Source organism: Oryx dammah, unplaced genomic scaffold (genome assembly GCF_014754425.2).
Source record: "Oryx dammah isolate SB20612 unplaced genomic scaffold, SCBI_Odam_1.1 HiC_scaffold_2, whole genome shotgun sequence".
Lineage (NCBI taxonomy): Eukaryota > Metazoa > Chordata > Mammalia > Artiodactyla > Bovidae > Oryx > Oryx dammah.
Genome location: NW_024070186.1, coordinates 61,975,635 through 61,986,067, shown reverse-complemented (window position 1 = coordinate 61,986,067; position 10,433 = coordinate 61,975,635). Strand labels below are relative to the sequence as shown.

The 10,433-nt window shown below is 39.0% G+C and overlaps 1 protein-coding gene across 1 annotated transcript; it reads left to right on the top strand.

Moving 5' to 3' along the window:
- The first annotated feature begins 615 nt into the window (after positions 1-615).
- On the top strand, positions 616-6,584 carry GHSR (growth hormone secretagogue receptor). The gene is made up of 2 exons (XM_040248959.1): positions 616-1,503; positions 3,646-6,584. Exons 1-2 carry the CDS (start codon positions 708-710, stop codon positions 3,948-3,950), a joined length of 1,101 nt encoding a protein of 366 aa, XP_040104893.1. The 5' UTR covers positions 616-707; the 3' UTR covers positions 3,951-6,584.
- The last annotated feature ends 3,849 nt before the right edge of the window (positions 6,585-10,433 follow it).

The window sequence follows — 10,433 nt, the reverse complement described above, 5'->3', positions numbered from 1 at the left end:
CCTCCTTCTCCCAAGCTCAGTTGTGCACTCTCAGTTTTCGACACCAGGTTTGTAGCCAACTCTAACCCTTGTTGAGGCAAGTCCCGGGAACTGAAGGTGCTCTCCCCACTATCCCCGCCCCCATCCTCGGGTGTGATCTGCCTTTGGGGCCACACCGGGCACGCAGCGCCCAAGGCTAGTCGGGGAGCGCTCCCGCGCGCTCCAGCTTCGCAGTGCCGGGTCTCCGCTTCGCAGCGCTTTGGGAAATGCGAGATGCAGCTGGAGACTGAACGCAAAAGGGAAGCAGAGTTGGTGAAGCTACCCCAGTGACAGGTACCTGTGTGGAGGCCGGCTGGAGGCTGGGTTGGGAGAGAGGGTCTTTGGGGGAGAGAAAGGGGCAAACGAGAGGTGCCAGAGCTGTGGGTCACTCTGTCCATCTCACAACCAGTGTGTGTGTGTGCGTGTGTGTGTGCGTGTGTGTGTGTGTCTTCCTGCCTCCATCTCTCGCCCTCCTCCCCGCCCCAGGCTCTCAATCTCACCTCGCTCAGCTATTGCCTCTCCTCTCTCTCCTTTCCAAGCATCCTCCCTCAGAGCCCGCGTGCGCTCCTCCCTCAGAGCCCGCGTGCGCTCCTCCCTCGCACGCACTCTTTTGAGCCTAAGGAGACCTTCTCCCGGACCAGCCTCTCAGCACAGTCGTGTCCCTGAACCAGTTAAGCAGAACCGGCAGCATGTGGAATGCGACGCAGAGCGAGGAGCTGGGGCCCAACTTCACGCTGCCGGACCTGGACTGGGACGCTTCCCCCGACAACGACTCGCTGACCGACAGGCTGCCACCCCTCTTCCCCGCGCCACTGCTGGCGGGCGTCACAGCCACCTGCGTGGCGCTCTTCGTGGTAGGCATCGCGGGCAACCTGCTCACCATGCTGGTAGTATCGCGTTTCCGTGAGCTGCGTACCACCACCAACCTCTACCTGTCCAGCATGGCCTTCTCCGACTTACTCATCTTCCTCTGCATGCCCCTCGACCTCATACGCCTCTGGCATTACCGGCCCTGGAACTTGGGCGACCTGCTCTGCAAACTCTTTCAGTTTGTCAGCGAGAGCTGCACCTACTCCTCGGTGCTCACCATCACCGCGCTGAGCGTCGAGCGCTACTTCGCCATCTGCTTCCCGCTGCGGGCCAAGGTGGTGATCACTAAGGGCCGGGTGAAGCTCGTCGTCCTGGTCATCTGGGCCGTGGCTTTCTGCAGCGCCGGGCCCATCTTCGTGCTGGTCGGAGTGGAGCACGAGAATGGCACCGACCCTCGGGACACCAACGAGTGCCGCGCCACCGAGTTCGCCGTGCGCTCCGGGCTGCTCACCGTCATGGTGTGGGTGTCCAGCCTCTTCTTCTTCCTGCCTGTTTTCTGCCTCACTGTGCTCTACAGCCTCATCGGCAGGAAGCTGTGGAGGAGAGGACGCGGCAAGGCGGCGGTGGGCTCCTCGCTCAGAGACCAGAACCACAAACAAACCGTGAAGATGCTGGGTGGGTCTCAGTGCGCCCTCGAGCTCTCCTCTCCCCGTGCCTTCCCCTTCTCCCTGAGTCTCCCTCTCTCTCCTGTTTCTTGAAGTATATGTTGCCCTATAAATCTCTCAATTATTCTCTCCAGTTTTGGTCTTCAGCCCTCTTTTTGGTCTCTAGTTTTTCTGTCGTGCGTCTGTTTTTTTGTTTTCCATTTTTTTTCTCTGTCTATATATCTCTGTTTTCCTCTCTCCTTTCTCCTTCCCTCCTCTTGCCACTTGACTTTCCCTTTGGTCTCTTTCTCCTTTGGTCTCTTTCTCTGTTTTCATGTGTGTCTCATTCCTGGTCTCTCCTCTCTTTCCTCTACAATGTAGTGCGTATTAGCCTAGAAACTTCAAGTCAAAACTGAGATCTTTCATTAAAGAATCTATTGTGGTCTTGAAGCATTAAAGTTGATGTTAAGCTTCGTGCCTCAATATGGAGATAACTCAGTTGCATTAAGAAAAGCAGGTACTGGGAGTGAAAAAATCAGGCATTGACTCTAGAAAGCATTCATTGGTAAATTTAACCAAAGATGTGATCATTTGGATAATTCTATCAGAGAAGATTCATTTTTCTTTCAACATTGTGATTTGCTTTCTGACTTGTATTTTTTTTTCAGATAATTGCCTCAATTCTGTTTATCCTGATGCTGTTTATACAGCTTTGAAAGGAAGTACTGGGATCTCTGTTTCCGTACTTACCTTTCTCTCCAAGTAGGAAAGGCTAGATAAACTAGGATAGGCAGGCTTCCAGCATGAGAAAAGGAGAAGGGGTGGAAGCTGGTAGGACTTACTATCTCTCCCCAAGTGAGCCTTCAGAAAACATCTGGATGCAATGCCACACTGGAGTGTGTATGGAATAGTTATTCCATAAATTCAGCTTCTGTAACTATATGTGTTTGGTACAAGTAATACAAAGTGTGTTCACATCCAAGTGAAATTGTAATTCTACTTGCTTTTTTCAAAACCAGGATCTTTACATTTTATTATTTGGACATTGTAGTCAACATTTTGTACTGATTTGCATATTTAGTGCTTCTTAGAAGTCATTCCAGGATGATTTTGCATTGTAATTTTACAATTCCTGAAATCCTATATATTAAAGTGATAGAGTTTATTCAAAGAATGCCAGTTTTTTTTTTTTAAGACCAGTGATTCTCATAATATGACTAATATATCGAAATCTGCTGGTGCTCCTCAAGGGACTTTAAATTCATGTTGCTGCTGGGGCAGTCAGTTGCTACTATGCAACTTAGTTTTGAGAGTACATTTAATAATTTCCTCTAATTTACTTTTAAAATGTTAATTATCCTCACTGGTGTCTCAACAGCAATGCTAATTTTGTTTTGCCTTGACAACTGGAAGGGACTCAATCACTTGAGTGATTCCCTAAAGTGGTAAAAGGACCAGAATATTTTTTTCTGTTATTTTTTCCTCTGATTTCTGAATTTTAAAAACTTAACCTAGAAACGCAAAGGTCTTGAAAAAAAAAAAAAAGCTACCTTACATGGGCAAAATTAAAACTTGGATGGATGATCATTAATGTTAGTTGGTTTTATGGCCTTTTATTCCTTACTTATGTCTATTTTAGGTGGAAAAGTCTCATTCATCTCTATGGTTCTCAATCCTGACTGCATATTCAGTCTTTTATGAAACTTTAAAAAGGAAAAAAGAGAACAGGTGTCCTGGTCTTCTTTCTAGAGAGTTTAATTTAGTTAGTTTGTATTATATCCAAGAAATCTGTGCCCCAGGAAACTCTGATACATAACTGGCTGATTACAACCACATTATCTCATATAGGTTTGATCTAACACATATAAAATGGTGGACTACTGAGACTAAATTGTCAGGTTACTAGAGTCAATATGTCAACTCAAGCACAAAATTACTAAAGTAGTTGTTAAAATAGAAATGATTGGAAAGCTTAGTGAAAATGGTTGAACTGTTGGTCCAAACAGAGTCAATCTTGGTTAAAATATAGGAATGGGGAAGAGCAAAACATGATATTTTTCTGAAGTCAATTGTCATACCACGCATAATCAAAACAAGTCCATGTCTTCAAAAGAGATTGTGGTTTGCTATGACATATCTTGAACTGACATTCTCTTTCTCATTGTCTTTTCAGCTGTAGTGGTTTTTGCTTTCATCCTCTGCTGGCTGCCCTTCCATGTAGGACGATATTTATTCTCCAAATCCTTCGAGCCTGGCTCTGTGGAGATCGCTCAGATCAGCCAATACTGCAACCTCGTCTCTTTCGTCCTCTTCTACCTCAGTGCTGCCATCAACCCTATTCTCTACAACATCATGTCCAAGAAGTACCGGGTGGCAGTGTTCAAATTTCTGGGATTTGAACCCTTCTCCCAGAGGAAGCTCTCCACTCTAAAGGATGAAAGTTCTCGGGCCTGGACAGAATCTAGTATTAATACATGATCAAGCACATTGCTCAGTAACATCATCGCTCATTATTCTACACCAGAAGCCATAGCACAGCAGAACTTGGGAGGAAGTTTGGAGGTTAATTTTGAAATTAGGGACACATAGGTCTGAAGACAATTGGAAGCAAGAAAAGAGAGACTTTGTAGTGTGTGAGCAGTTTGATTTGATTACACACTCATCAGTGCTGTCATACACGATTTCTGCATATTTCACTGCCTATCATTTTTGCATTCTGCTGTTGGTGCTAGCAAGGGCTCTGCAGTTCAGAGAAGGGAGGTAGTGTAGAGAAGGCAATTAGGTCACTTTTTACTAGACAAATTCCAACTCTAATTTCTTTTTCATAATGATAATTTTTATTAAAATAATAAAAAATGTAAAACATGACTTTCAGAAGCTAGAAAATTTCATAGAGTCCCAGATCAGTGCTGTCCAAGAGAAATATGATGCAAAGCACTTAAGAAATCAATATAAAATTGTTAATGAGAATTTTATGTTTTTTATGTTAAAGTCTTTAAAATCTGGTTTGTTTCTTAAATTTTAAATTCACCTTAATTTGGACATTGGGTGTTTCTCAGTAATAGTTGATTTATTGCAATTTCATAAATTTTGCAGAAGAAAAAGTAGATTCATTAACCTAAGTTGTCTAAACATACTTAAATTTTCTCTAATAACTAAAACAACTATAAGTTCTTAACTTTAAAATTAATTGAAATTAGAAACTTAGTTCTTCAAGTTGCAATAGTCACATTTCAAGTGTTTCAATAGCCAAATGTGGCTAATGGCTACCATATTGGACAATGCAGCTCTAGAGTATATGGAAAATTATTGTTAATCTCACAGAAATGCTAAAAATAAGTACTCATTTCCTGAAATGTTTTTATAGTGAAATTAGCATAGGAGAGTGTTAGAGTGATACATTCTAAGGATTATACCTGAATGCCCTGTAATTTCTGCTTGGGAGAAAATGGATATGAACTATAATATGCATGCATTTTTAATCAAGTTGGGTTGCAAGTGTTAGTAATCAGGAAATGAGACTTTTTAAAAACTGTAGAAAATCACAAATTACCTTTTTTGGCTTAACAAAAATACTTAAGCCAATCATAAGCCTTTGATTTGTGAATAAAGAAAAATTTACAACTTACTCTGGAAAGTTTACAGAAACTTAGTAAACATAGTAATTTTTCAAATGGTGAAAAATTCACAGTCCCTTCAAGGCTACTGTTAATTGATATTCAACACTTAAAAAAACCCTTATGATCATTTATTTCAAAATGCCTATGCCATGCCCTGTCTCCAGATTAGTTGTGCTCTTTACATTCCACTGCTTATCTGATAGAAATGTTTACTTAGCTTTCCAGTATTCCTCTTAATCATAATTATGAATGATTAGACACTGTCAACTAAATATTATACATATTGGTTATAAATCTAAAACTTTCATTTATATTCCTATTATTCCTCTTATAATCAACTCTTTTATATTAAACATAATATTCCAAAAAATGATTTTTTCATAGTCCTCTGTAATACTAAGTCATATAAGCAATTCCTTCATAAAGTTATTGGTTCAGTATGGAACTGATTGAACTAATTAGGTAAATTATTGCCATGACTGGTTTTCCCCACCCAAAGTGTAGATTATTATGCCAAAATAATCAATTGACTATTGTTTTTAAATGAAAACATAATCATAATTAGAATAATTTCTCCAGAGAAATATTTCTAAAGTTCTTCCTGACACTAAAACTGTATTATCAGTATAGTCCAAATGCAGAACTTCAGCAAATTGATTACTCAGTTAATTCTTTGCAGTGTATTTTTTTTTTTAATACTGAATCATTTAAGCCCATTGAATACTAATTAGGTCATTCAACATTATTGTTCTAAATAGGCCCCAGTAAATCTCAAAGAGGTAATTCAATTTCCTGAAATCTTATTGTTTCTTTCTACAGATATATCCTATTTGAGAGGAAACAAGCAAAAAAAGGCTTGATTTGATCATATAGTTGATTGCTTTGGAGAAAAACAACCCAACTTTTAATTATTCAGTGCACCCCACTCTCCACCCCCCACTTTCTTGTAGGTTCATGTCCATAGTCTCAGTACAACTCACAGGGAATAGTTTCCATAGCAGGGACCACTATTGTCCTTCATTAGAACTCAGAGAATAGTTTAGAGAAAGGACTTGTTAATCGTGCTCTTATATGATTGCCTTTTTATTTTTGTAACTTCTTTGTTTCATCATGGTCCATAAATTATTTCGGACTCAGGGAAAAGAGGAACTTATATGAGGAAAAATGTAACTAAAGGTCCTTCAGTTCACATTTGGTATGTGCCTGGTATGTTCTAAGCGCTAGAGATTGATGTTAAGTATTTTTATCCTTAATGAATTCATGACCACTTGTGTGTTATGTTATAGCAGATAACTAATATATTTAAATTATAAGGTAAACATCTTAAGTTGACACTGTGCTGTGCACCTCCCTCTATTGTTGTGTATTTGGCTCAAAATATTCAGAACAGGCTGCTAGTACACAAACTAGTCAAATTTGTAGATGTAGTTATTGTCTGCCAATGCATTCTTTTTCAATGTAAAAAAAGTAAAGAAATTGGTTTCAGTTATAATCTGTGTTTCTGTTTTTCTGGTTACCTAGAATCAAGGTTTCTATTACCACACCTTACACTGTGTCACAAAATCAAGGGTTGGATTTTTTTCATTTTTGGAAATGACTGTTGTATGAGAAAGAACTTTTGAATAATTGCTTTTAGGAAAATACTCATTGCCACAAATTATTTAAAATTGTAAGTGTTGTGGCAATGAGAATGAGAAACACTTCTAATGTCTGGCCAGACCTTGAAAACCATTTCTTTATGGTCAGTTTTTTATTGCAATGAAGTTTCTTGTGATGGGATTTGACTTGAAATTCCACCTTGTCCACTCCAATGCTTTTACTAAGAACCTGAAATCATTATAATTTATAATTGTTAGTTCAACATTGACAATTTTAGCTGTAATTATATTGCTGTTTTTCATTTATTGCCGCACTTGAATTTAACTTTTTTTTTAAACTGTGAGACTTTTTTGCAAGATTGGTGCCTGAAAAATACTGCCGTCTTTTAAAAAAGTGTGTTTTTAAAAAGTGTGTGCATCTGTAAAATGTGACATATATACATACATATATCAAAATTTCTTGTCACAGAGTCTAAGTTAATAGAATAGAGCATTCTGCTTTCAGAAACACTGTCTTCAGTGTAAATAATGCCCTTAAAAGATAAAGAGTGTCACTCATGGTTCATAATCTAATGATCCTTCTATGATTTATTTGCAATTTAAATTACACATTGTCATTTTAAAACTGTAAATTAAATTTCAATTTAAATTATCCAAGCCTGGATAGATATAATTGGAACCTAACTAGATGATTAGTGACTGATGTTAATTCACTGAATTGAGAACATATTTTTCATCCAGAGAATGATCTCAGTGTCCAAGCCAACAGAAAGCAATGTGCTGCTGGTGGTTAATGCTCACCGCTGTCAGTTCATGTCACTTGTTTATTCATATTAAATGAATTCAGCCATGTTGATGCTTGACAATAATCTCTTTGAAGCAGGTGATGGGGAAGGTTTGGGTGAGGCTTGTTTTGGGTTTTTCCTTTTGAATGCAAACTCTGGCAGGGTGTTGGAGTTTAGCCATTTTGGTTGAGAGAATTATCATCACCCTATGGAAAAAAAAAAGCTGCCGTGTTTATGTCCCTCCCAATTGCTTGGATATTTGCTGGAATCCCAATGAATAATTTATGTTGTGACACATACCCTCAAAGGACTGCTGACTACCCTTAAAACTGACAAACCATTATGGCCTTCTGAAAGCATGTCTCATGTCAACACTCAGAAAATTCTCCCAGAATGTTTATAGATTTTCTTTCCAGAACTATTCTGCCTCCCAGCCCCAGAGAAAGTGTTTGGGAAGAATAGTTTCAAAGATTTTCTGTGATTTAAGCATCTCAAATCTAAAGATTTCTCTGGCTCAAACAACAAAAATATTTATATTTTTCAATTTTAACTCGGTAAGTTTAGGATACTAAAGAGCACTTGCTCATATAAATATGTTCATACAGCATAATCTCCCAGTTCACTTATGCCTGCTATACTCTATGTCTGTGTAGAATTTACAACTTGGTTGATTTGTGTTGTCCCAGTATAACCTGAATGTGACTAATGATATTTTGTTTTGTGATTCTTTTTATTAAAGGTTTTTGTGGATATTAAAGAGTTTACTTTAGCTCTCCATGTACTTGTATTATGGAATTAGGCATTGGTTTTCCTTTCTTTGGGTGTCCTTAACCAAATAATTGCTTAATAAAAAAAGCCTAAAGCTAATTTCTTCCACTTACAAGGATAAATCTTGGTGTCTGGGTTATTTAACCTCTACCTTTGTCCTAGCTTCAGTCTAATTTTGTCCTTTTAATTTCTGAAATATGTATTGTGCAACTCTGAGGAGGTGTTTGTTGTAGCGAATTTTATTTCCCCAGAGACTCCAATAAGGTATACCATTCCTGTAAGTATTAAGACTTGGGGACCCTGTGATATACTATGATTCCCATGTTCCCCCAGCTTTCTGACATTTACAGCCTGTCATCCCCAGAGACAATGGTGTTGCAGCTTCATGGTATTATACTAATGTGTGACCCAGAGATTTCTGTTCTTCTTACACACAGCATCCACTCACTGAATGTTGGTTTGACAAATGAAAGTTTCAAGACTAGCTTATGTGTCACTTGGACATTAGCTTCCAGATATATGGATTCCAGGTACCGATAAAATTTACTACTAAAATTAGAAGATCAATAAAAGCGGCCAACTTTTATTTGCCAATTAAAAGACTTTAAAATACCCTACCACCATTACCATTATTTCAATTTTAAAAGAACTTTAAAAAGAAAAAAAGTAGCAAGGACATAATCTCAGAATAAAGGATCAGCACGGTGTAAAAATGCAACAGATTCAATATCCCACAAAATTCTATACGTCTGCTGTTAATAAGAGTTAATTACAATTTGGAAGTAGTGTCTAAAAATGAATAAGCAGTACTTGGCAGTAGTTAATAGCACTAAAGTAATCCAAAGAAGAAAATCATGGGATTTGTTTTTATTGATCTGATAAGGCTTTTACCACTGTCTTCTAATCTCTGCTGTCTAACCTCTCCCTCAGTCTAAGGCCATTCAGTGCCCATCGCATTCTCCCAGGTTCCCTCCTATGGCAGACCCCTGGACCTGATTCAGGGTAGAAGAAGAGAGGCCAGCAGGCCTGCCCAGGATTTGGTAGGTATTATGTGCTTCTTGCGTCCCTACTTATAACTAAGTCATCATCAGTTCCTGATTTCATAGCCACCTCTTCCAAGGGGCCATCAAATTAACTATAAATCAACACACATCTCTTGAAGAATAGTTTGACAATGTGTATCAAATGCATGTAAACTCTGCACACCTTTTGATCCAGTAATTTCACATCAAGACATAATTATGGAGGACCACAAAGATCTATATGTAATAGTGTTCCTTACCTCTTATTTATGATAGTGAAAACCTGAAAAACTCAAATGTTGGAGAATAGGAAATTGGTAAGTTTCAGAAATGATAATAGTTTGCATGTATGCAGCACTGTGGTAAGGGCTTTCAATTCCATTTCTCATATAATTGTCCCAACATACCTAAGAGGAGGGTCTGTTATTCTCTTCATTGGGTGGAGGGGTTTTGTCATATGGTCAGGAAAGGGCAGAGCTGGAATTTGACCCCAGGCCAGTTAGGCATTTGGTGCTCTCATTCCTGCTCTTCTGGAGCACTGTGTAGGCATTAAACATGTTATTGTTTAATCTAGAACTTAATAAAATGCGTGGAAATGTTTACATAGTATTAGTAAGTTAAAAAGCATATTATCCCATCTTGTAAAAAAAAAATTCATGTTCAAAACTTGAAGATACTACATCCTAAAGTCCTAAGAGCATTTCTCTGATTCACAGAAATATTTTCTTCTTTCTATTTTTTATGGTTTTCAATCTTTCTCCAAAGAATATGTATTATTCTTATAATAATAGCAAGTAGTAAACTGAGTTACTGCAGTTCAAAGACTGGCTATCTTTCTAACCCTGCCATTTCCCCAAGGGACTTGCCCTCTGCTCTCTGCCTCTATCTTGCCTCTGTTTGCAAGTTTCTTCTCCTCCCTACCAAGTAAAATACCAGAAGCTGGTAGATGCTCATTAAGTGGTCATGATTATCACTGGTTACTTGGCAAAGCATGAGACAGCCCCATTTTGAGTCCTCCTCTCAGGGGCTCTGCAGTCTAGAACCCTTCTCCTGTCTTCTCTGTCTCCCCTGACCCCAGCTAGGCAGAGGTCCCTCAGCAGCTTCATGGATCATTTACAGGAATTAGAGAGCCTGGTAAAACACATGCAACTTTAGCAATGCTGGTGAT

Excerpts from the sequence above, each read along its gene's own strand:
- GHSR (XM_040248959.1), top strand. The coding sequence starts at position 708 with ATGTGGAATGCGACGCAGAGCGAGGAGCTGGGGCCCAACTTCACGCTG. Across the intron at positions 1,504-3,645 it reads ACAAACCGTGAAGATGCTGG|CTGTAGTGGTTTTTGCTTTC; the intron begins GTGGGTCTCAGT and ends TTGTCTTTTCAG.